The sequence below is a fragment of the Furipterus horrens genome, unplaced genomic scaffold (assembly GCF_987537825.1).
Source record: "Furipterus horrens unplaced genomic scaffold, mFurHor1.1.pri manual_scaffold_6, whole genome shotgun sequence".
Lineage (NCBI taxonomy): Eukaryota > Metazoa > Chordata > Mammalia > Chiroptera > Furipteridae > Furipterus > Furipterus horrens.
In genome coordinates, this window is record NW_028327176.1 from 23,966,702 (window position 1) to 23,993,754 (window position 27,053).

At 37.6% G+C, this 27,053-nt stretch overlaps 1 protein-coding gene across 1 annotated transcript in view; it reads left to right on the forward strand.

Moving 5' to 3' along the window:
* The first annotated feature begins 2,807 nt into the window (after positions 1-2,807).
* ARHGEF33 (Rho guanine nucleotide exchange factor 33) overlaps positions 2,808-27,053 on the forward strand; it is a 41,521-nt gene continuing 17,275 nt past the window's right edge. The window contains exons 1-10 of the mRNA XM_090280725.1: positions 2,808-2,837; positions 9,628-9,774; positions 12,143-12,307; positions 12,601-12,722; positions 15,945-16,087; positions 17,911-17,970; positions 19,277-19,498; positions 22,005-22,134; positions 25,313-25,445; positions 26,884-26,967. Of these exons, the coding sequence (XP_090136851.1) occupies positions 2,808-2,837; positions 9,628-9,774; positions 12,143-12,307; positions 12,601-12,722; positions 15,945-16,087; positions 17,911-17,970; positions 19,277-19,498; positions 22,005-22,134; positions 25,313-25,445; positions 26,884-26,967 (1,236 nt within the window). The remainder of the gene's footprint in view (positions 2,838-9,627; positions 9,775-12,142; positions 12,308-12,600; positions 12,723-15,944; positions 16,088-17,910; positions 17,971-19,276; positions 19,499-22,004; positions 22,135-25,312; positions 25,446-26,883; positions 26,968-27,053) is intronic.

Consider the following 27,053-nt stretch of genomic DNA (forward strand, 5'->3'; position numbering starts at 1 on the left):
TTTTGATAGTTTCAATCAGGTTTTTTAGTTGCAATCAATAGAAAGCAACTCTGGCTGATTTTAGCAGCAAGGGAATTTGTGGAAAGGATATGGGCAGCTCACATAATTGCTGGGAGACTGGTGAACCAAGTTTGGGATTATATGGCCAGCAACAATGCCCCAAATTATGTAGTAGAGTTGTTCTGGTGAGGAAAGCACCAAAAGCAGCGGTTTGAGTTATCTAAACTGTCTTAGGAAATTTTTATATTTCTTAGAAAGTAAAAAGTCTATCAAGTATATGTGCCTTAGGAAATCCTGGAACTTCTGGAGTCAACTGTAGTGTATGCATCTGAGTGGCAGAGCATAGATCATGTGTCCATTATGCCTTAGCTGCAAGGGAGGCATGGAGAACACATTTTCAGCCTTCATGGTGGGAGGCACCTTATCAAGCCTCACATGGTTTTAATTTTAACTCTTTCTCCAGTCATTGGAAAGGGTTAAAATTCTAGATGGTTAAAAAAAGGGCCAATACTGACAACACTGACAGCTTTGGTTTCTTTATTAGATTGCATTCTGAACTTGCAGTTTTATGTCTAGTGGTCACTACAGCCAGGCCACATTTGAGAAGCCTCTCTGGATGTAAAGAAGTCTGCAAGATGCTGGAAGTGTGGACAAGGCCCTCAAGGAAGTTACTGTTTAATGAAATAGAAACGGATGTTTTGGCATTCATACTTGCTCAAGTTTTTTCTTCTTTAAATAATTTCTCTAAACTATAACCTGCTAATAAAATCAATGGGTCTAAATTAATTGATTTGATTCAAAAAAGAATGTACCATATTAAAAATTAGTAAAATAATTAATGAATTTCATACTTATTCACGAAATATTTACCTTTAAGTTTTAAGCTAAGTATTTACTCAATATTTTCACTCTTCTGAAATTGCGTAAACCTCACCTCAAGTCGCCTGTAATAGCTGTGTTCATTTCAATTTTTTTTCAAGTTAACACATAAAGAAAATCCAGTTACTTCACCAGTTCTACCTGCTCTCCCTTGCTCTTGATTTGAATGGACAGGTCCATGGAAGAAGGGGTGGCCTGATCCAGAGGCAATGAAGATGCAATGCTGAAGAATAAGCTGGAGGAGAGCAGCGGCAGGAACCATGGAAAAAACCAAAACAAAGCAAGGTTAGATTGTTCATGTCTTGCTTTAGGGCTCAGAATTTAAGAAATGTGTGTTGTAGCCTTGTATTTCTGTTTTTTTTAAATGTGATAATATGGGGGGATAAGTGGTAATGAAAAATATAATAACAACTGAACTTAAAAAAACATGATAACATGTTAACTTTACTATTCTCATTTCTTTATTATACTAAAATGACCATGAAGAGCACAGACTTGGTGCTAGAAAAATAGAAAATGTTATCTATATAATTTTATCTAAGCAGTTATCTAATTTTTCTTAACAATAAATTTAGAATTGCCTCAGACTAACCTGATCAATAAGGCCAAGATACACATTCAACTAATAGACATCTAACACCTTATAGGCTAGCTTAGAAATATAAGGCTTTCTTTTTTAATTTTTACCACACAGAATCAACCATAAAGAAGGAGGTTCTCTTACCAGATGAGAAAATAGTCATAGAGAATTTAGGCTACAACCACAAAGTGTCAAAGTTAAATCTGGGAGCCTGATCTCTGTTCCCAAGTTCTGGTTCTTACCATGATACTAGGCTGTTGGGACATAGCATAAAATGAGCAAAGGAATGTTAACTCAAGCTTATGTAGAGAGTCTTTGGTGATCTCAAACCATCTGGATTTTATAGGGACAGCCCTTTTTGTGTTTAAGTTCTGGGCTGAGGCTATGTATTATTTATGAACTTACATACTATAGCTGGTTCCTCTAAGGAAGAATTCTCTATACTAGCACATCTTAGGAGAACAATGTACACATTCACACAACCAAATGTCTGCAGCCAGGGGTAGCATGCACAAACTGCCTGATACATACAATGTGACACAATGGAGATATAACTAAATGGATCAGCAAGGAGCTGCATGTTTTACACGGATTGCCTTGTCTTCTTAGCCAACCAATGTGATTCTGAAAGGTACATTCTAGGCCAACCTTTTTTCTCCCTAGCTTTAAATGATCTGTATAATATACTGCTTCCTTTGTGTTTTGACCTGTGTTTCACTGTCTCTAGTGTTGCCAAGACTGTTTTCTTTCTGCCTCCATTCTTTCCAGACCTTTTCCATTGACAATTAATTCCTTTCTATCAACCCTCTTGCCTAGGAGGGCAGCAAGGTTCCCTTAACTGATCTGGACAGGGACAGGAGGTCAGAGTTCCGAAGTTTTGCAAGGATCACAGGCAGGAGATGTCAGGATATTTTATACAGGCCTCCCAAGAACAACAGAGTGACACTGTACAGGTGCCGGGCAAAGAGCAGTCTTCTTGACTACAGATCTATCCCCTCAGTTAAACATCAGTCAGTCCCAAGAACACAAGTGAGACCCTTCATGGGCATTCACTCTGGCTAACTAATGATGGCTAATCATTGTTTGGTTGAGAAACATCACCATCACAGTAGAATATGGTTTTCTACTGTAGGAGATTCATCAGATAGGTATGGCTTGGTCATTAGAATGTGAATGTAAAGTCACCTACACCAGTTTATGCCTTGTTCTTATTGAATTGTTGGTCTCTTGTCATGCAGGCAGATTTAAGATCCTATTAGTCCCCATATTCCCTGCACGTATCTGAAGAATGAGTTGTGTTGACTGAACAAAGCTCTTTCTCCCCACAGGAGAGAATGAACATATGACGATGAATAATCCTTCCACACAGATTTACCAGGTAAAGATAGATTGTTTTGAACAGTCTCATGTGAAATAGTGATAACTGTCTTGTATGTATAAATTTTTAGTGCTCACTAATGCTTCCACATATATCATCATATTTCTTCACTTAACAAGTTCATTGTATTTAGGAGGCAGGGCAGAGAGTACCATTCCCATTGCACTTTTGAGAAAACTGATTATGAAAGGACCACGTAAACCAGTTTATAAAATAAGCACAACCACTCCCACATCAACTCTGCTTTACTTGCCTGCCGCTACCATCACTATGGTCAGTACACCATGCAATAACATTTCCGTTAGTGAGAAAGAGAGTAAAATCTGTTTATCTTAATTCCTTATTTTAGCAGGGACAATTGAAAATTGAAAGATGGTTAACATTGCAAATGTTAAAATATGGTGATAGGGAAAAAATGTTAAGCTCCTTTAAATAATAGGAATAATTTAATTTACAAGGAAGATAAAAATTTGAAAAACATTTTGTTATATATTTGCAATCAAGGTCACATCAGGCTGCTCTGGCTCTCTGAATAGTATTTATTTGGCGTATATTTTCTGACTGAATTTAAAAGTAAATTTCTGCCCTTAAAAACCTGGAAGTTTATTTTGACATAATTTGTAACATAAAAGCAGCTAGGGCTAGGGAAACCCATGCACTGCTCCAGAGCTAGGACAGTGTTATCTGGAACACATGAGAAGGAAGAACTGACAGGGCTTGTGGGGCTTGGAAGAAAAGGGGATTTCAAAGTTAACTCTAAGGTTTTAAGCCCTAGTTAGTAGGAAAAAGAGCTGTCTCCCAAAAGAGATACAGGAATTCAGAAGAGCAGATAGTTTTAGGAAAATGTTATTTAGATTTGTTGAGCTTAAGTGACAGTAAAGTGAAAAGAACTAATTCCTAGAAATACCATATGAGAGGTCATTGCTGTGGAGCCAATGAGAACAAGCCAGCACAGATTATGTAAACATCTTTAATCATGTTGTTCCTTAACCTAGACCAGCAATGAGAGAGGGTGGAGGAAACAGCCTCATTTCAACTTAATGCCTATTGCTATGTACAAAGTCTACTGCTTGACCTAGTGGGAGATAAAACAAATGAAACAGACAGTCTCATCAATTTTCAAGTGTCCTGGTAAACACAATACAAGGTAGAATGTTGGAAGGATTACAACAGAGAATTGATAAAATTCTATGGGATATGGGGGAAGAATGAATTAATACTGACTAAAGGATATGAACCAGACACTTAAGGACAAGTTGATTATTTGGTAAGTAGATATGGGGGAGGGTGTTTCAGGCAGTGGGACTAGCTTGAACAAAGGCCTGGAAACAAGAGTCTTCACTCAATGCTCACCTCTCCTCTGTTAACATCTGACCTGTGTATGGCATTTGAATGAATGTGAGTATCTCTTTAAACTGAGGCATGATTTAAGTCTATTACAGATTTTATGTAGGTCACCCCCTGAATGTTGGCTAAATATAGCTGCAGTGGTGGTGGTGGTGGCCTCATTCTCTTATTGTATCACAAATCCAAGTACATCTGTTCACAGTGGAACAGATGAAGCAGTAGAAGTATATTGGTCTCTATGACCTCTATGATGCTGTGATTATACCTCATTCTTATTTTAAAAGAATGCTATCTAAGCCCCAGTTTGTTTACTCCAAGCAACATTTAACCAAAAGAAGATGAAGGAGGAGAAGTAAAGAAAGAAGAGGAAGTGGAAGGAGGGAAGCAGGGCAAGGTTAACCATAACAGAATACAATCTACACTAAAAAGGGAGAGCAAAATGTGAAATTTGAAGTAAAATATGACATTTCAGCCACTCTTTATCTCCTTATTCTATTTTCTTGGTAGACTCTCACTTCCTTACCTGACATTATAGTAAATATTAACTTGTTTATTTTATTTTTTTATTGTCTATCTCTATCTCTAGAATGTAAGCTCCAAGGGCAGGGATTTAATACATTTTGCTCTTTTGTATATTCTCAGCATAAAGTACAGTACCTGGAATATAAAAAATATTCAATAAATATTGTTTGAATGAATGAGTGAATATCTCTAAAATGTATATATTGCTTTGAGCCAAGAGGTCTGATGCAGTCATTTAGTCTGGTACCAAATGATGTTTGGAAATTGTCTGGTTCTCTGGGAAAAAAGAATAGATCCTCACTTCATATACTAATCAAAATAAAGTCTAAAGTGATTAAAGAGTTAAATATAAAAAAATAAAACCATAAAAGTTTAGACTTAGTGAATATTTGTCTCTGGATGTGAAATATCTAAGTAAAAAAAAGCACTGAAAGAAATCAAAATGGAAAGGTTAGAAAGTTCATCCACATCATAACTAAAAATTTTCCCAATGTAAATATATTTTCAACCAATTCAAAGATGAACAAAAAAAATGGAAAAAAAATTCTTAGGATTAAACCTTTGTAATATTTATATATTCATAGAAATCAATAAAAAAGGAAACTTCTGAGACCTCTGTAGAATATGGGCAAAGGACATAAACAGACAATCGACTATGGTAAAATTACAGATGGCTAATAAATAAAAGAAAAGGTTGGAGCTCAAAAAAACAATGGTTAAAACAAGGACTATTTTTTTTTACTACCTAATAAGCAAATAATAAAATAATTAATGATATTTGGTTTTGATGAATGTGTGTTCATTGGCAGAAATTTTAATAAAAATTACTAGTTAAAATGTAGTAAAAATGTTAAAATGTTCATACTTCCAGTTGGCTCTCTGATTTTTGGATGAACTTGACCTCCGTGGTAAGAGTATGAGATATAGTGACCAAAACCAGGTAATAGAAGCCAACAGGAGAATGAGCACTACCATTTCCCAGTTCATTCCAGGCAGAATTACTGCCAGGTCAGGTGAATCATGTGGATACACTGAACTGCTCCTTAGCTTGGTATAGTTCTTTTTATTTAAACCCAGGTCTATTTTCTTTTTACCTCATCCTTTTCCCACTGTATACAGCCCTCTCAAAGTCTACTATCTCTTTTCAGGGTCGAATTGTGTTGCTTCACTCCTGATTACCATATTTTGCATATGGACTTTTAAATTATGATTTCATTAACATGAGAAGTGGGGGGGGGGTTTCCATAATTAAGGCAACAGATGTGTTAACGGCACAATTTAGCCCTAGCCCAACTGTCACACTAATGAGTTGAACTCCAACATGTTTTTAGCTCACTTGTGACCTTAGGAATATAAATATTGCAGCTTCCTCCATTTATATTGTTTCAAATATCTTGTTCAAGAGATGATTTTCTAAATATACTAATTTAGGACATTACACAAGATACAATTTGTTTCCAAGAAAATACAACCATATTATTATAACTTTTCAAGCCATTTGGTCAAATATATTTTGTATATGTATTAATTAATTGAATATATCATCTCTCTCCAAAACAGTAGATTTCCATTTGGGTCAAAACTACCCAACATGCTTTGACTCACAATAAGTTCATATTTAGGAATTTATCCTAAGGAAAAAAATCTGAAGTACATACAAAGATTTATATAAAAAGCATAATGTCACCATTACTTATAATATTGAAAGATTACAAACAACATAAATTTCCAACCAGAGTAAATGCATAGCTAAACTCTGGCACAACCTCAGAATGGAATATTATGTAGTCATTAAAGAAAGATATTTAGAAAAAAAATTTAAGGATATGGGAAAGGACTTATAAGAATATTGGTCAAGGGCTTCACCTCCTCATGCAACCATAGAAAGAATTACAACCAGATCTCAAAAACAAATCACAACCAGAACCATCAGAAAATCGAGCTTGGTCTGACAACCAAGGATTTAAAGAAGTCACATTCATCCAGATGAGTAGGAAGGGAGGAGTCATGGAGATGGGGCAGAGAGGTGGTGTGGCTTGGACAATTGGCAGTGGCAAAACACATGGTCCCACGTTCACATGTGGTGGATAAAATCAGGAGGCATACCCTGGGAGCAAGCAATCCCAGCCCCAGGCCAGACTGCATAGCCCAGAGGTCCAGCACTGAGAAGATAAAACCCCAATACTTCTGGTTGTAAAAACAAGTGGATGTTGGGGTGGCAGAAGAAACTGTCAGATCTTTGCCAGTTAAAGGGCTCTCATGGTCTTAGTACCTGTGCAAACCCCAGGGCAGCAACTGGAAGGGCACCAATCACATATGGGAAGTGGGTGAAGTGACTGGAAACAGGGCGAGTGCCAGGAAAGTCGCCAGAAGTCCGGCAGCAGCATCGTTCCTTCTCTAAGTCTCCTACCACAAATAGAGCCACAGAGCAGTGAAGCAGGTGACCCCACACTGGCAATTATCTAAGGCTCCGCCCCACACAATTTTCAGGTGCCTTTGCTACATAGGCCATGCTACTAAGAATAAAAGAATAAAAGCATCTCTACCTAATACACAGAAGCAAACAAACACAGGGAGGCTGCCAGATTGAGGAGGCAAAGAAATATGGCCCAAATGGAAGAACAGAACAAAACCCCAGAAAAAGAATTAAACAAAATGGAGATAGCCAACTTATCAGATGCAGAGTTCAAAACACTGGTGGTAAGGATGCTCAGAGAACTCACAGAGTATGGCAAAAAAAATAAAGGAAGAAATGAAGGTTATATGAAGTGAAATAACGAAAAATATATAGGGAACCAACAGTGAAGGGAAGGAAGCCAGGGTTCAAATCAATGATTTGGAACAAAAGGAAGACATAAACATTAAACCAGATCAGAAAGAAGAAACAAGAATGTAATAAAATGAGGAGAGGCTTAGAAACCTCTGGGACTTTAAATATATGAACATCTGAATCATAGGGGTGCCAGAAGAAGAGGAATAGTGAGAAACTGAAAACTTATTTGAAAGAATAATGAAAGAAAACTTCCCTAATTTGGTGAAGGGAATAGACATACAGCCCAGGAAGCACAGAGTCTCAAACAAGATGGACACAAAAAGGACTACACCAACGCATGTCATAATTAAAATGTCAAAGGTTAAAGATAAAAAGAGAATCTTAAAAACAGCAAGAAAAAAAGCAGAGAGTTACCTACAAAGGAGTTCCCATAAGACTGTCAGCTTATTTCTCAAAAGAAACTTTGCAGGTAAGAAGGGACTGGCAAGAAGCATTCAAAGTGAAGAAAAGCAAGGACCTTCAACCAAGATTACTCTATCCAGCAAAGCTATCATTTAGAATGGAAGAGCAGAAAAAGTGCTTCCCAGACAAGGAAAAGCTAAAGGAATTCATCGTCACCAAACCATTATTACATGAAATGTTATAGGGACTTATTTAAGAAAAAGAAGATCAAAATTATGAACAATTAAAATGACAACAAACTCACAACTATCAACAACAGAATCTAAAAAATAAAAACAAAAACAAACTAAGCAAACAACCAGAACAGGAACAGAATCATAGATATTGAGATCATTTGGAGGGTCATTTGCTGGGAGGGAGGAGGGGGAGAATGGGGAAAATGGTGCAGGGATTAAGAAGCATAATTAGTAGGAACAAAATAGACAGGGGGATGTTAAGAATAATATAGGAAAGGGAGAAACCAAAGAATTTACATGCATGACCCATGGATATGAACTAAGGGGGAGGGGGTCATTGCTGGAGGGAGGGGGGTTACTGGGTAGAGGAGAGCAAAGTGGGGGGAAGAATGTTAGGTAAAAAGAGGGGGCAGATCAAAATACAAGTGTAGTGTGATATCAAACATATAAACATCGACATTCATATGCATAGAACAAAACAGAAGGAAATACTGTATGCCCCAACATGAATGGTTATATTAAAGTAATGAGGTTTGGGGTAATTCTCTCTCTTTTTTTTTCTATTTCTCTGTAATGAAAATAATTTAAGAAAATGAGTTATGTGCCAAAAGGACCTCTAATTGAAAAACTATGGGAACCAGTCCTATGGAAATAGGTTTCATCATTAAAACTGCCATTGAAAGTTTTAAAGGATTTGTAAGTCCTGTTTGAGCCTCAGTCTCTTTTTACAGTTGAGGAATGTCTCTAATACTAGAGAAGTTAACTCTTTCAGGTCTGTGGTGCATCCAGGGATCAGTGAGACCAATTTCTGGCATACCAGGCTTCATATCAGCATCAGTAGTGCCCTGCAATAATGACTTGAACGGTCAACTTCTGTAGGAAGTGTGGAGAAGCAGATTTACTCTTGACTATTCAAATGACTTGCTTCCCATGTGGTGTTTTAAATCTTTGCATTTCCGGGGATTAATAAAGAAGCCTAAAATTAGGGAAATAGAAGCTAGCAGGAAGACCAAGTTTCTTCTGTAGCAACCCTGGTTATAGGGAAAGTCAAAAAATTCCTTTGGCTTCCTTGCCATCATGTGCTACTCTAGAACACCTGGGCTTTTGCTCTTAAAGAGTCATTAGTCAGGTGATGCAGAAAGTTGTCATATCTTGTAGAGAGGTTGCTCAAATGTTGACATTAATGAGTTTCCAGGGTGCTCAAGTACAGGTCCAGCCCCCCCACCCCCAATTTTCCCCATAGTCGCTTTCTGACCTTGATAATGGACAGAAAGGAAGAAGTCTGCATAACAACTTGCGCACTTTAAGAACCTTTAGCTGAGGGAATCTTTGGTTGGAAAATGTTGACTAAAATTCATCTTAGGAAGAGTTAAAAAAAAAAACAGCAAGTGTTAAGAAGCCAAGAAAATAAAGAAAATTGAGAAACAGAAATTGAGAGCAGGACATAGGAAGAATTCGGACTCCTCTCCCCTATTTCTTTAAGCCTAAGATGCCCTCTGTGGTGCCCTAGGCTTCCAAGTACAAGTCTTCCCTGAACCTGCCTCCAGTGGGAGCCCGCCTTCAGCGGCAGGATGGAGGAGGGATCATAACCTCTCTAGAGCAGCTTCATGAAAAAATCAACGAGATGAGGAACGTGTTCAACTCGCTGGAGAACAAGGTAGACACCCATTTCAAATCCTTGGGGGGGGCTGTGGGCTGTCAAATAAGAAAGCTGAAGAGAGAGCAGAAAAAAAGATATTAACTCCATGTCTTCAGAGTATTTTTTTTTTTTATTCACAGAGGAGTGGCCAGGTGGCACTGGAGAATCAGTCTGTAGCAACTAAAGATATAAGGAGTTTAAGGGTCCTAAAAGTGACATGCTGTCTCAGGTGTGTGATAACTCTCACTAGAGCCTCCGCTCCCTGGATGATCACTGGTTGTGAAGTTGTTCATAAAGTAGTATTGTTACTTCAAAGGCAGGTACCCAAGGGGCTCAAAGTAATATATGTGAAGGAAATGGGCTCATAGATCAAAATGGTTTCAAAATTCCAGAAGTCCCTATATAAGCTGGCTGTTACAAAAAATTTTTGATAGTTCTTAATTTTTTTTGAGAGCTGGGGTTCTACAGGTGAGGAAAAGTCCTTTCCTTTGGGACCCTGCTTGTTGTATTTTGGCTCCTGGGGAAACTTCACCTAAGGGAGCAGTGATAATGAAACCTATTTCTGTCAGATACTGGTTCCCTTTGTTTTTCAAGCAGGAAATCTAAGTGAATTTCAGAGTACCTGACTGAATGTCAGGTTTCCTTCCTTCAATTTTAAACCTTGCATAAGTTTTGCTTTGATATTATATAGTTGTGGATTTTGTTTATTTTGCTCATAAAATTTACATAATGAGAATTACCAAATCAAAAGTAGTTGATCTGGTCATTTGCTCCATTATGACAACTGAATTAGGACATGTGCTGAAATCCATCACAAAAATTGAATACAATTTAAAAATTGGAATGAAAAACAGATTGCTTGTGTTTTTTCCCAGTCTTCCAGTTCCAAACACTTGACAGGTTTGTTGGCTTTTTTCCTCTGAATAATCTCTTTGGTTCCTCTTATAATTCTCCCTACTCCCAGCCCTCAAGTGAAATCTTTGTGAAGCACAGTGGACCACAAAATCCTATATTTTAAACATGTGATGTAGGTGACTAAGTCATTTTATAGTGGGAGGTGCAAACTGGAAACATTGGGACAACCAGATTCCAAAATGTTTAGAAACACACATTTGAAGGAATTTTGTTACAGTAACTGAACTTTAATTTCCATCCCTTTAAAATCAGAATACTTGTGGATACTTTTAATTATAGAACAAACCTTCTAAAAATTGTGTTTTAAAGAGAGATCTGGAGCTAAGAGTTTCTCTACTTGGCAGAGTATAAAATTATAAATTTCAAGAAAGTAATGTTATCTTCTTATTTTTAAGTTACTATCTGTTGAAAATGCTTTTCATTTGTTCAATAAAGAAATCCTGAACTTTATAAGTGCTCCTTTTCCCCCCACATTTTCATTTGTGCTTAACTCCTTTATTTGCCATTCAAAAGGGAAGAAGAATGAAAATGTTTACACCTTCTGTGTACCTAGCGTGCAGTAGGACAGGCACCTTACCTGCAGTTATTCGTTTTCTTCTCAAAACAGCCCTGTGACATAGGTGTTGTGATAGTTATTTTATGAATGAGGAAACTGCTACAAAGAGGTTAACCAACTTGCCTAAGGTCTCAGCACTTGTGGGAGGGCACTAAGATTTGTGCCCTGACTCCAGAATTGACCGCTTTTTCACGGCGAGGAAGTTGAAAACAGAACTCCAATGTGTGCACTCCTACAAAACCAGACTTGACTGCTTAAGATGAATCATATCACTATCAACAACATGCTGAGCTCCCACCATTGCAAATGTTTCCATGCCTTCCTTACATATTAAAGCACACTGCCCTTGAAAATGCCATTATCTCCTTTTCCATGATACTATTCAAGAATTAAAAAACAAACAAACCCAAAACCTCTCCCATTTCAAAGAAATTCTCCAATATGCTTAGTTATTGCTCTTTTTATCATTTAATTTTTTTTTACAGAAAAACCCCCTGAATTTCTTCATCTTCTCCTAACAACCAGTGATAATATGACCTATCTCTTCTTTCATGAAATTTGAAGAGTTACGGGATCAAGACTGTCTTTCACATGCTTAAGTTGCTTTTCAAGTACATCTCATTTTAACCAAAGGTGTCAGAATACATAGTAGCTTCCAAACACACTAGTAAACTTAATTATTTGCTTGCCTTTCTTGTGTCAAACATCACTATGTGCTGAATAAAAAAAGACCTTCTTTTTCCTGGATGAATGGGGCCAATGTTGCCTTAAGTTGTTCAAACTTTAGTATACCAGGAAATGAGGTCTTTAAATTCTCAAGAGCCTGGTTTCTCAAACAAAAATAAAAACTCAAAAGGTCAATGGTACTGTTTCTAATTATTTATAGTGAATTAAATTCACTATCCGTGTATTTAGTTGCAGGCCCTGGCCTCTGAACTCAAAACTGGTTTCACAGAAGCAATGCAAGAACTGTCAAGAATTCAACATGGAGAATATGCTTTGGAAGAGAAGGTTAAGAGCTGCAAATGTTCCATGGAAGAAAAAGTTACTGAAATGAAGAATTCATTAAACTATTTCAAGGTAGGCCTGTCTTCTATTTCCCTGCTGAAGAAAGAGTCTTGGTTTTAGTTACACAAGTAGAAAACACCTTTTCACATAGCAGCCAAATATAAGAATATTTTCTCTCACCTATTCACTAATTATCATGGAAAAAATATCTATTTGAGGTTTTTCTTTCTTGGAAGTAAATTTTTCATCTCTCATTCATTGATTCATTCATTCAACAAATATGTATTAAAACCTACTGTACACTAGATATTCTACATTTTTACCCAATATACCAGATTAAATACATATGGAAGCTTATTTTTTAGGAAGAGCTAAGCAATGCCATGTCAATGATCCAGGCCATCACTTCCAAACAAGAAGAAATGCAACAGAAAATTGAACAGCTTCAACAGGAAAAGCGAAGAGAATCTCGAAAAGTGAAAGCCAAGTGAGTTTTGTTTTTTTTTACAAAAAAAATTGACCAAAGGCAAATCCATAAGCAATGACTTATACAGAGACACTGAGACACCTTCACTATCAGTATTTAGATAGCTGGCCACAAGAATCCATGAGTCAGCGTATAATAGAGGTTATAGAGCCATAAAAGTTGGTTAATACTAAAAATTATGGTAACTATTAAGATGGAAAATGCACTTAATAGGTAGTAAAATGAAAGTGATATAAAATGGCATGTAGAATTTGATTTCAACTGTAAAAACATATAAAATAACAACCAGAAAGATATATTTTAAAGTAATGATTGTTGCCCTGACCAAAGTGGCTCCGTTGGGTGGTTGTCATTCTGCAGAGCCAAAGGTCACCAGTTCAATGCCCAGGCAGGGCACGTGCCTAGGCTATGGGTTCAGTTCCTGGTTGGGGTGCATAAAAGAGGCAATGAATCCATGTTTCTCTCTCACATCAATGTTTCTCTCCCTCTTTCTCCCTCTCTTCCCCTTCTCTTTAAAATAGATGAATAAATAAATAAATAAATAAATAAATAAATAAAATAATTACTATTTTGTTAGATGTGGTGAGTCACCAGTGATTTTGTTCTTTTATTAGTTTTATAAAATTTCTCTAATTTTACTATTAGTTTACTTCTACCATGGAAAATAAATTTATGTTAAATAATACCTCAACCAGGTTGAGTCAAGTAAATTTCATCACTAAACATACATAATCTTTTTTAAAAATAGATTTTATTGGTTATGCTATTACAATTGTCCCATTTATTCCCCTTTTGCCTCTCTCCACCTGGTGCCCCTCATTCCCTTCAGCAATATCCCCCTTACTTCAGGTCCATGGGTCATGCATGTAAGTTCTTTGGCTATTCCATTTCCTATACTGTTCCTAACTCTCCCTATCAATTCTGTACCTACCAATTTTTACTTCTTAATTCCTGCACCTTTTCCCTCATTCTCCCCCTTCTCCCTCCCAACTGATAACCTTTAAAATGGTCTCTATATCTGTGATTCTGCTTCTGTTCTGCTTGTTTGCTTAGTTTGTTTTTAGATTCCATTGTTGATAGCTGTGAATTTACTGTCATTATAATGCTCATAGTACTGGTCTTCTTTTTCTTAAATAAGTCCCTTTAACATTTCATATAATAAAGGCTTGGTGATGATGAACTCCTTTAGCTTTACCTTGTCTCGTAAGCTCTTCATCGGCTCTTTGATTCTAAATGAAGCTTTGTTGGATAGAGTAATCCAGATTGTAGGTCCTTGCTTTTCATCACTTTGAATACTTCCTGCCAGTACCTTCTAGCCTGCAAAGTTTCTTTTGAGTAATCAGCTGACAGTCTTATGGGAACTTCTTTGTAGATAGCTAGCTGCTTTTCCCTTGCTGCTTTTAAGACTCTCTTTATTTTTAACCTTTGGCATTTTACTTATGATGTGTCTTGGTGTGGTCCTCTTTGTGTTCATCTTGTTTGGGACTCTGTGTACTTCTTGGATTGTAGGTCCATTTCCTTTACCAAATTAGGGAAATTTTCTTTCATTATTTTTTTCAAGTAAGTTTTCAATTTCTTGCTCTTTCTCTTCTCCTTCTGGCACCCCTGTGTTTAGAATGTTTGAAGATGTCCCAGAGGCTCCTTAGCTTATCTTTGTTTTTTTTTGATTATTCTTTCTTCTTGCTGTTCTGATGAATGTCTTTTTCTTCTTTAAATTCCTAATCATTGATTTGATTCTTGGCTTCATCCATTCCACTGTTGGTTCCCTGTAAATTTTTAAAATTTCACTTAGTGCAACCTTCATTTCCACCTGGATCTTTTTTATGCTGTTGAAGTACCTAATGAGCTCCTTGAGTATTCTAATAACCAGTGTTTTGAACTCTACATCTGATAGATTGTTTATCTCCATTTTGTTTAGTTCTTTTTCTGGAGTTTTGTTCTGGTCTTTAATTTGGGCGATATTTCTTTTTCTTCTCATTTTGGCAGCCTCCCTGTGTTTGTTTCTATGTATTAGGTAGAGCTGCTTTGACTCCTTGTCTTAGTAGCGTGGTCTATTGTAGAAAAATGCACCTGTAAATTGGATGGGGCAGATCCTTAGGTAATCTCCAGGGCAGGGCAACCCATGTGAACCAGGTTTGTGGAGTCTCCAATACGGTGTTGCCACTGTGGCTCTGTGTGGGGCAGGGCTCAGAAAGGGGAGAATGCCACTGCCTGGCCTCTGGAGTTTTGTCTGTGAGTAAGCTGTATCCTGGCACTCTCCCTGATGCCAGACACTTCAATTTCTCCTTGCATGCTACTAGTGTCCTTCCAGCTGCTGACCCAGTGTTGAAGCCAAGAGGAAGTGGTCTGTATAAGTCCTAAGTCCATTGCCGGTTCAATAAAAGGAGACTCCTGAGAATACTGTAGTTTATTCTGCTGCCTCAACCCCAACTCTTTTTTACATCCAGAAGTTATGAGGACTTTTCCTCCTGGCACCTGGAACCTGAGGCTGGGCACTTTGGTGTTGGGCTGGGATCCCTCACTCCCAAGGTATCCATCCTGATTGTTATCTACCACACATGGGTGTGGGACTTGCTTGTCTATGTCTCTGCCCCTCCTACCCATCTGGATGAATGTGACTTCTTTAATTCCTTGGTTGTTGGACTTCCACACAGCTCGATTTTATGATGATTCTGGGTGATTTTTTTTTTTTTTTTTAGTTTAGTTGTAATTTTTGCTGTGGTTGTGCAAGGAGGCAAGCCATGCCTCCATCTTGACTAGAAGTAAATATACATAATCTTTATTGTTATATGTTTTTAATATCATCACATTTAAAATAGAAATATGGCAATAATATATGTGTGATCCTGAAGAATGGCTTATTGTTTTCAGTTGAAGACCTTCTCAGGCGTCCTGGTACCTTCATACTTCTTTGTTAAATGAATGTAAATTATCCTAAGCAAACTGTCACTACTGAAAACTCTATAAAGATTCTGATGACAGGGAAGCCAGTAACAAAAAAATAAAAATGTAGGTATTACAATTAGAAGGTGATGTACAGATATTTGAATTTCTTCTTCAACTTTGGTGATGAATTGAGTTGCTAGTACCTGACCATTTTTAATTTACTAAAACAGCAATTTTATATGGTTCACCCTAATAATTCAGGAATTTTATTGAATTATTCTGATAAATCTGTTCCTAACCCATCAGATATTAAGACTTTTTGCTTCCCTTCCCTAGGAAAACTCAAAAAGAAGAACATGGTTCACAAGCTGGGCCTGCTCAAGCACAAGGAAGTCCCTTCCGTTCTATCAATGTCCCTGAGCCCGTTCTTGCAAATGAAGACTTTACAAATATTTTGCCTTCTCAAGCCTATGAAAAAGGTAAAGTTCACAAACCATACTGAAGTAGCCAAGCATTTTTCTTCTTGATTCTGATGGCCTAAATAGTAGTAAGAATGGGCCTAAGGCCTTCATCTTTTTTAGAGGAAAATGGTGTATTGCTCAGAATTTTCCTTTTTGTATATGGAATTTAAAACAATCCAGAGGATCTGAGAAACCAGAACAGTCTGCCTAATTTAAAAATATTTTCCCTTTTTGGGAAATACTTGGTATTCTAAATTTCAAATAGATTAGAAATAATTTGTTGGACAACCACAGGGGGAAAAATGTTAAAAATTATTCACTAATAAATTGTTTTATTTCCCATATTACTTTCTCAATCCTTGACTTTCTGTGTAGATATTTTAAAAAATAGCTGTATTCTTAGCATATGGATAAAACTGTGCTCTACTTTTTTTTCAGCAAATTTTCACTGATATGACAAAGTCATATCTGCCCTAACTGGCAGGCAGCACATCAGGGGCAGTATAACTTTGCACTGTCTGTGGGCTGAAATAGTCACCAGCCACATCTCTGATCTGACAGATGTTAAAACAAATAATAAAAAATTGTACTTGGGCAGTACTGAAGTAAACTGGCTTTCCAAGGGACGTATGCAGATGTCTAGTGACCTATGTTCAACTGACGAAAAGAAACAAAACAAAAAATGATTGGTATTTCTTTGTATCCTCAACAACATCTAGCAAAGCACCGACAAGAGAATAAATGTAGATATTAACAGTGTTTAGATAAATTTCTCTCTCTCCTCTCTCTCTCTCTTTTTTTTTTTTTTGCCATATATAGAAAGTCTCCAAAAGAGGCTCAGTGACTTCTCAACCAATTATAAAGTCTTCAAGGACAGGACTGGTGGTTTTCTACGCTTATGGCTTAATGAATAATTTGGCTCATATATTCAATGACAATAAATTTGTTTTGAATAACTGAATTTAAAAATCTAAATCAAATGGCTTTTAGTCAGTATTAACTTCAAAGTGCAAATTTAATTTTTTTTTTTTTACCCATTTGAGTAGTTATTTTAGAGACCGATAGGTGCAGCCTTTGTTCTGAAGGAAGCAGACAATGAACAAGATAAATAAGATAAAATACATAATATGTTACATAGTGATAATAAGAAAAATAATGAAACATAGGTGTAAATTTATAGTATGTGCCAGGTAAAAAACAGAAGGAAGTGAGAGAGTTAGCTACAATACTGAGGGACAGAAAGGGAGCAGCCAGTACCAAGGTATTGATGGGAACATAAATGACGTGTTCAAGGAATAGCAAAAAGAACATAAAGCAGAGCGAGCAAGGGAGATAATAGAAGATGTGGTTTAAAAAAAAGGAAACAGCAGGCAGGAGAAAGGGGCAGATGTTTTAGGGTCTTCTGATCATTATAAAGTCTTGGGCTCTTACACTAAAATGGGAAGCCATCGGAGAGCAAAGCAGAGAATGACAGGGTCTGACTTATAATTTATTAAGTCATTCTGTCTTCTTTCATCATTACCCTCTCCACCATATAGTTAAAAAAAGATTTAGCTCTTACTCTGTGCCAGGTACTACTTGAAGCAGTTTACAAATATTAACTGATATAATTCTTATGGTAGTCTATGAGGTAAGTACCACTATTATATCTTTTTACAGATGGGAAAATAGGACTTGTCACACTATATTATAATTTTTTTTCTTTCCTTCTTTTTCTACTGCACTGTCTCCCCCAGTAAACTGTGAGATCTGTGAGTCTGTCCCCAGTGCCTGGCTCATAGAAGGTGCTCAGTCCATGTTAGTGGAATGAATACTGATTGAAAGCTTTCCTTTCTCTGCAGCCCAGGAGTCCAGATCCATGCATATAGGAGACAGTAATGTGAAGGGAATGATGGGTCCCGGTAAGTGGCTCATCTTTGAGTTCTCTTTTCTTCTAGCAATTCCACCTTTTGCCTTTTTCACTCTCCTCGCTTCTACTCTCTCAGTCCCAAACCAGGCATGAAAGAACGCAGGCAAGATAAAGCATACTGATTATTAAGATTCTGAGATGTGTTGGAGTAGGTCAGTGACTCAGTTAAACCCAAGGACGGAGAAGGGGTGAGGAAGTTTAAGACCAAACCAGTATTCTTGATTCTTTCTGGTACCTGTCAATTACCAATGAACTAACATTTGCTGAGAACTCACAGGTTTATGTAGCATGACATAAGTTTTATATGAATCACACATTTTATAGTTTCCTTCAATAATTGTCATTCAACCTTTTTCATCTTATGACACACATAAACTAATTACTGAAATTCTGTGGCACACAAAAAATACGTTTTTGTTGATCTGACAAAAAATAGGTAAAATTTTGATTCATTCACACCAGAAGGCTAGTGTTGTGTTAGCTATTGTTATTTTTTAATGTGACAATCTAAGGGAAAAGAGGTCAGTGCCCCTGACTAAATATACAGGTATTGCCTGTTTTAAAAATTCTTGCAGCACACCAGTTGCTGCTTTACTTAATTTAAAAGTTATTTACTTGATAGACAATTCACCTGAATTTTATAAATTATTTCATCTTCTCACACTCACTTATTGTTCCTTTCTGAAACTCACCATCATCAGGGGCAAGGAGGACAAGGTCCAAAGATGGCATTGTCTTTGGCACCTTCTTCCTTCTCTTTCTGCACTTTCTTTTCCAGGAGTGTTACAGGCAGTTGGTGTGCTCACCTGAAATAAAGCAGATAGTAGGAGTCAATACATACTACTATAAATTAATTATATTACTTTATAAACTTATTTTTCTAACTCCTTATTTAGTAGAGACTATGTACAAAAAGTAGAAGAGAGCCCTGGCTGGTGTGGCTCAGTGGATTGAGTGCCGACATACAAACCAAAGGGTTGACGGTTCAATTCCATCAGGGGACATGCTTGTGTTGTGGCTGGGTCCCTGGTTGGGGGAGCACGAGAGGCAACCACACATTGATGTTTCTCTCCCTTTCTTTCTCTTGCCCTTCTCATCTCTCTAAAAATAAATAAATAAATCTTAAAGGAAGAAAAGTAGGAGAGAGACTGGAAACAGAGAGAGATGATCCTTTGCAATTGTGGGAACTTTTAATCCTCAGTTTATATATTCTATCCTACACATGAGCATAATATTTAAGAGTTAGTAACAAATATAATTTTAGAAAGTTAATCTTGATGATAAGTGTTATTTTTCAGGAATGAACCCAACAACTCCAGAAGAAGAAAACCTTAAGCCTTGCCTCACGGCTGATATCCAGTCTAAGGGCCATCTGCCATCTGGTGTGTGGAGGCAGCCTAAGGATGGTAAAGAATGGGGTGAGGAATATGTCACGAAAGACCACCCAGATAAACTCAAGGAAGTTGGCCAAGGCAGACATAGCTCCTTGGAAAATGTTTTATGTGAAACTTCTTTAGCTGGTAAGTCCTCAGGGGGAATGCAGGCTGAAATTTTATTCCTTTTTTTTTATTTGTAGAGAATCTTTATTTTTTCCTTTGTATTAAATTTATTGGGGTGGCACTGGTTAAAAATTGTATGCACAACTTAACAATACATCATTTGTACACTGTATTTTGTGCTCACCACTCCAAGTCAAGTCTCCATCCATCACCATTTATTCTTGAACTTCATGTAAGCAGAATAATACAATATGTACTCTTTTGGGTCTGGCTTTTTCCTCTCACATAATGTGTTGTTGTGTATAATTTATTCAGTAGTCTATTCCTTTTAAAAATCACATTGAATGAGTTTACCACAGTCTATTCATTCTCCTGTTGGTGGACATTTGGAGTGTTCCTGGTTTCCGGCTACTATGGATAAAACTTCTATTAATATTCTTGTGTAGGTCTTTTTTTTTTTTTTTTTGGAAGGAATGTCCTCATTTCTCTTGAGTGTGTATCTAGGAGTGAAATTTATAGGTTATAGGATATGATTATGTTTAACCTGAAAATGTCAAGCAATTTTTCAAAGTGGTTGGAACATTTATACTACCCACAGTGTAGTAGAATACCATTTGCTACACATCCTTCCCAATAATTAGTACGGTGAGTCTTTTTAATTTTAGCCATTCTCCAGGGTGTGTACTGGTATGATATTGAAGTTTTAATTTGCTTCCCTGATGACTACTGACATTGAGCATCTTGCTGTATGCTTATGCTTATCAGCTATTTGTATTTATTCTTTTATGAGGTGTCTATTTAAGTCTTTTGTCTAATTTTTAAATTGGGTTCTTTATGTTTTTTATTATCTATTAGGAAGATTTCTTAGTATGTTTTAGACATGAGTTTTTTGTTAGATATGTTTTGGGAATACTTTATTCCAGTCTGTGGCTTGCCTTTTCACTTTCTTAATAGCCTTTTGATGTACAGACATTTTAATTTGTTTTTAATATGTCTCTTTCTTAGTTTTTGTGGGGGTTTATGGAGAGTTATGATAAGCAGATTTCCTTGACTTTATTTCCTACTCTGAAAAATACTAATAAGTTTCTTCTTTTTTTGGACTGTTCTCTTTAAAAACAAAAAATAACATCCTGTAATCTTTAAACGGCTAGAATATTTTCCTCATATCTCTTTGAGGATATTAAAATTACAAGATTTTTTTAAAGTTTTCTTTTAGTTCAACAGTGTCTCTTTTTCTTATTGAGGTATAATTGACACATATTCAATACATTATATTAGTTTCAGATGTACAACATAATTTGTTATTTGTACATATTGTAAAATGATCACCATAGTAAGTCTAATTAACATCTGTCACCATACATAGTTACAAAATTTTTTTTTATTGTGATGAGAACTTTTAAGATCTCCTCTTTTGGCAACTTTACATATTATTAACTATAGTTCCCATGCTGTACATTACATCTCCTGCATTGTTTCTTTATTCAGGGTTCCACTCTCCTTTAAAGAACTGTGTGTGTATTTTTTTCTTCTTTTTTATGGTGTAAGCTTCATTCAAATATCTGAGGATCCTCAGATAATTATTTATATCTAAGAGAGAGGCCCTAAAGAAAAAGAAACCTGAGTCCTGGCTGGCGTGGCTCAGTGGATTGTGTGCTGGCCTATAAACCTTAGGTTCACTGGTTCAATTCCCAGTCAGGGCACATGCTTGGGTTGTGGGCCAGGTCCCCTCTTTGTCTCCCTCTCTTTCTCCCTTCCTTCTTCTCCCTAAAAGCAAACAAACAAATAAATAAAATCTTTAAAAAAAAGTAGCCTGGAAATTCTGTATTGGTCAAGTTTGTCAATAAGTGGGCTTCATTATTGGCTAATCAGGTGTCAGATTAACTTTTTGATAGGCGAACTCTTTATGTCAGTGTCTGTAGATCTTTTCTCCTTAGGCAGTTCAGTTTCTCCAGAAGAAGATCCTCCAGTCTCCTGCCTGGAGAGTATAAATCTGGTATTGTGGGACCTGCAGGGGAAGAGGCTGAGGGGAATCTCATGTTCAGTATGCAAGCCCCTTGTTTTCATTTTAGCATCTCAGCTCTGCCCTCTACCATCTCTGATGTCTTTAGCCCAGACACCAGAGAGGAGGGCTTCTCTAGTTCAATTTTTCTCATTTTCCATGGGGTGGAAATGAGGAGGCAATCTGGCATGGGGGTGGGGCCTGGAGGTTCAGTTGTACTTCCCGTAGACTGTGTCTCCTGTTTTCAGCCCTGCCCCTCATTTGCGCTTTCTGTTGTGTGTGGTGCCTCCACTCCGCAAGGCTTTCTTCTCAGTAGATTTTCCATCTGCAGATGAGAACACCAAAGTTTTGTGCTCTTTACTCTGCTGAATTAATTACCACACCTCCATTTTGTTTCCCATCTTCCAGAAACTTGCTGATGTCTCTTTTTATGGCTTTCCATATCTTTTTGTTGCTTTCTATAATTTCATAGGGTCTTGGGGAGGAGTGGGTAACAACAAATCCCTCCTTGGTTTGTTTTTAAAGCTAAAAGACAGACTGTGGCTCTGGAACTGCTCGAATCAGAAAGAAAGTATGTCATTAACATCTCTCTGATCCTGAAGATCAAGGCAACATTCCAGGGGTCAGATGGAAAGAGGAATTCGAAAGAGAGAAGGTATCCATGTATTCATTGCCTTTGCTTTTCAGATTGATTAAGATTTAAGGTAAGTGTTTATTGTTTCCATTTTGGGAATTCTGCGACCTGTAAAGAGTTCCAGAAATTGTCTTTGAAAAGAGAATAGGGAGCCACAGAAGGTAACCTCTGGTTTTCTAAGCTTTTTCTGAAGCCTCCATGTGTACTTGAAATAGACTGCCTAAATGAAATACAGAACAGAACAAGAGGCATTTTTCCCAATTGGTAGTTTTCTCCATGCAAAGATGAAAGTAAATTAACATCAACTATTTTTCCTATAACAAACTGTAAGTCTTCAGCACTTTCTACCCCTGTTGGAAAGTAACCTGGGTATGAAAATAACACTCACCACAACTACCATCTGACACTCAAACCTGAAGTTGCCACGTCTTCTCAAACCTGTAAGATAAAACGTCAGGTTTTCCCTAGAAAAATGTGTAGTGCTCCAGAGCCTCTCTAGCCTGCCTCAAGGCAGCCCTGGCCCTCGCTGGAAGGGCTGGAGGCTGCAGGGAGAGGCAATGGCTGTCAGCAGAGAAGCCTGAGTGGATCTTGTGGCCTGTGGCTCATTCGGTGGAGGATCACAGAGGCTGGTGTTCTTGGCTTCTTCTGGTCTGATTCACCCAGATAAAGCCACAGCCTCAGGATCAAAGAGTCTTGTCTGAACACTTGTGGGGCAGGGAAGAGTCAGCGCCACAGGATTGCCAGTTAGCCTTATCAGCTGAACTCCAGTGCATCTAAGAACTCAACAAGCTGTATGCTGAGATCACCACCAGGTGGCACATGTTTCAGTGTCAAATTTGGTAACATCCTGCTGCTGAAGCTCAGGAGTTATTTGACCTAATACTGGACTGGCGAGAACTATGTTATTTATTTGAAACTATAACTGATTTCCTTTGATTGATTTTCGTTTATTTACCTCCTTGATTAAGTATCAAACCGTGGGAGTTGAAATAACTTTGAAGGCTTTAAAAAGAATACGCTAACTACTCATGCTGCCATAATTTCACTCCTAGTAAGGAACAGAAAAGAGATTGAGCACTTAACACCTTCATCTTCGCGAAAAAGTTGCTTCTGGGAGTCAGGTCTGAATCTAGACAAAACAGTGAAATAGGTTAAGTATGTCTATACTTCTTGCCTTCTTTCTTCCTCTGTTCTCCATCTCCTGGCTCACCTCTTCCACACTCCTCCCTGATTTCAAATACTACTCCTATTAAGTGAAAAAAATTTAAAAGCCTGTTTTCAATATTTGGTGCAAAACCCACTGTAGGTCATTGCTCCTCATGTAACTTAGTGTTTCCACGATACTTGAGGGGAGCATTAGCCTTCTCTGACCCACCCTGAAATCTCAAACTATTACCCCAATGACAGTCCAGGGGATATCCTGGACTCCAACCAAGCTACCAGCTCTCCAACTTTGGAAGTACATTGGTCACAGTGTAACAGAAGACAGGGTTCTCAAAAGAAAAGGAGGGAGGGAGGGCGGGGAGAGAAGAGGAGAGAAGAGACACGGGAGAGAAGAGGCAGAGGTGAGGTAGAAGAAAGAGTCAGGCAAGGCCAGAAGAGGACAGGAAAGAAAGGAGAGAAAAAGAAAAAATATAATCCAGTCCAAGACATATTAAATAACCTAAATAGACAACCCATCTCACAGTCAAATCTCACCATGGTGCCCTAACATCTATCAGTGTCACACCAGGAATATTACCCAGTCACTGATAGCCTGTGGGTGAGGAGAAATCTTTCATATCTAGCTCTTTTGCTGGTGCAGTGTTTCATTCTTTCAGTTCAATCAACTGCTTTCCTCCATCAGCTTTAGGGTCTTCTCCCAATCCAGCTGTCTCCCGGCCACCCCTCCAAATTTTCTGTGGTCTGGACAGCATTACTTAGATCTTCCAAGTCCGCTGCATCAGCCATAAGAGCTCAGATCAGGAGGCCTTTCCTCTTGTGCTTCTGGATCATCTGGCCTCACGTGTGTGGAGACTAGTGGCATGGGAGGTGGAGGGGCAGCAAACAGGAGTGGAAGGAATCCTTGTATCACACAAGGGGCAGCTGGGTACCCCATTCTGGTGTTGTGGGTTTTCTCTGAACTATAGTCACAGGGGCATATTTGCTTTAGCTGGAGATGGGTTGAAAAATCTTTTGCTTGAATTGGTGTCCTTCGTAGTGTTCTCAACAAAAGTCTGCCTGTTCAGGTTGGCAAAGCATCCACTCATTAGTTGTCCACCGATTTACTCTCACTGGACCCTAAGGAAATAGCCAAGTAAGTTCAGCTCTCAGTGGCAAGCAGGCCATCACTTTCATCTTTGTTACACTTGAGGTCTTGAATGCAGAGGGAACCTATTTTAAATTCCTCTAAATCACCAAGTTAGAAATCAAATCCTTGCTGTAGCCCAGCAAAACTTCATTTCCTTCTGATTCTTCCTTCCTCATTTCTACTGGCCCTACCATTCCCCATTTAATCCTCCTTCTTTCTCCCATGATTCCATTCTCTCTCCTCTCCTTCTACACCATTCCTCCTTCCTTCATTTCCTCTGGAAAAAATGAGGTTCCCTGAGATGGGTTAGAGGGACTATGAGAGTAGGAAGGGGACTCTGTGAAGCTCCAGGGAGTAGTGGGCCAAGACTGATCTGTAGCCTCCCATTCAAGACTTTGTCCTTGTCCAGTATTATTCTTAGAAACCAAAGGAAAGAGAGAAGGTAACACTTTAATATCCATTTCCCCTGAGCTTTTAGTTGGCAGCTTTAAGCAAAATTTCCTACTTATGTAACTAGCAGTCTTCTACCCAGTATCTAAGAATGACCAAGTGCCACCTTGTGCTGTCGTCTGTAATACTAATGAGACTATTTTGCACATCAAATGAGACTAACTTTGAAACACTGAAAAAGATTTCCCTTAGGATTTCCACTGTCACATAAATGACAGTGGACCAGTTTGGCTTAAAAAGGGCCATTCAAGCAATGTGCTCTTTATAGTTCAACATACAGCAGTATGGGAGCCCTCAGTAAAGGGGTCTTTTTATGGCGTGAGGATATCTGCTGTTAGGTCTACAATGACAAATTTTTATTTTTTAATCCTAAGTGCAGGTCTGTGACTCAGAATATTTTGTAAGGGCTTTTCTTCTCTACACCTGGTTTGTGTGATCCTTTCTCTATTCTCTTTCAAGCCTCTTTCCTGGCTCTTTACGGTACCTTGTCCAGCAGCACTTGGATTTGCTTCATGCTCTGCAGGAAAGGGTGCTGAAGTGGCCACGCCAAGGAGTCCTTGGAGATTTATTCCTTAAATTAACAAATGATGAGGTAAGTTTTTAAACAATTCTTTATAAATTTGAATTATAGTTATCTGTGTCCCCCTCATCTACTTCTCTTAGTAAGGAATCTAGACTCAGTGAATTTCAGAACTGCTGAAATCTAGTTTAACTTCCTGATTCTACAGATAATATGAAGTTCAGAGAAATTAGGACTTTGCTGAATCGCCCAGCTAGCTAGTTGTAGAGCTGTGACTGGAACCTGAGTTTTCTAACTTCCAGTTTGTCACTTTCCACTATACTATAACTGCTGCCACTGAACATGAACATGTATGTGTATGTATATTTGTGTATAAATATATGCATGCATATGTATCCATACATGCATATAAAAAATATATGAAGCTTTGTATATATGTATGTACTTCCACTTACAATTTCATTCCTTAGAGATTTTTAAAAATGTGATGGGCAGCTATTTTTCTTGAATGTTTTTGTTTTCACTTCCTTGGAGAAGGTCCTAAATTTCAAAATCTCTGTGGTTCTACAAATTAAATATGATGCAGACCAGAAGTTGCAAACTCAAATGCCTTCAGAGTCAGATGGTGATATAAATGAGTAGAAGTAGGCGGAATTAAATACAAGATGGAATGCTGGGAGGTGAGTTTAAGTGGAGCACATCTGCTTTTCTACAAGGAGTACCTACTCAGCTTTATCCACTTATGCAGGAACAAAGACTCGAGTTGCCAGATCTGATATTTTAAGAGCAGCTGGAAATCAAGAATTTTGTGTGAGATTTTCTTATGGTAAAAATATTGTGTGGTAATTAAAATTGGTTTGCAAGCCAGACTTTGCCTGCAGTCAACCTCTGTATCAAGGATTCTCAACTGTGATAATAATATGAAGTTCACAAATTATCTAGTTGTATAGATTAGAGTAGATATAATCCTAACCCTCCATATCACTTTTATTCATTTTTATTCAGTATGCTTTCTTGGGCTGAGAATTGTTATTTCTGTGGGAATATAACTTTGGAAGCTGAGGACTGTTTTCTCAAAGGCATATTGCATAGGTGAATATGTGATTAGTGGAAAAACCTGAGAACCATTGGTCTAGACACTGTGAAGTGGGCTGAACAAAGTTCCTCATTTGGATGCAGATGATAAAAATTAAAAATAATTTTAAAACAAAATATGCACTTTTACCATTAAACAATTTAAAAATACTTTTTCAGCTTACATAATTCCTCTCCTCTGCTTGGTTTATCATTTCACTTTCCTCCAAGTCCACAGGGATATTTACCTTAAAACCCAAAAAATTTTTTTCAAAAAGATAAAAAACAAGAACATGTTAACAAACACATTAAATGAATGATCAAGATAATCTTTGCAAAGTACTTCTTTTTGATACGTACAACTCTATAAAAAATATTGGCTGCTATCATTCCTGTTTCCAGGGTCTTACCAAGCATTTTTATGTTTGTTTTCAAGAATAATTTCTTGGATTATTATGTTGCCTACCTGAGGGACCTGCCTGAATGCATCTCCTTGGTTCATGTCGTTGTTCTGAAGGAGGTGAGTTCATGCTATCTGTGTATTGCCCTTTGGTTACCTGTGTCCTATATGATGTTGCTCATCTACCCGGGAAATACAGCACATGC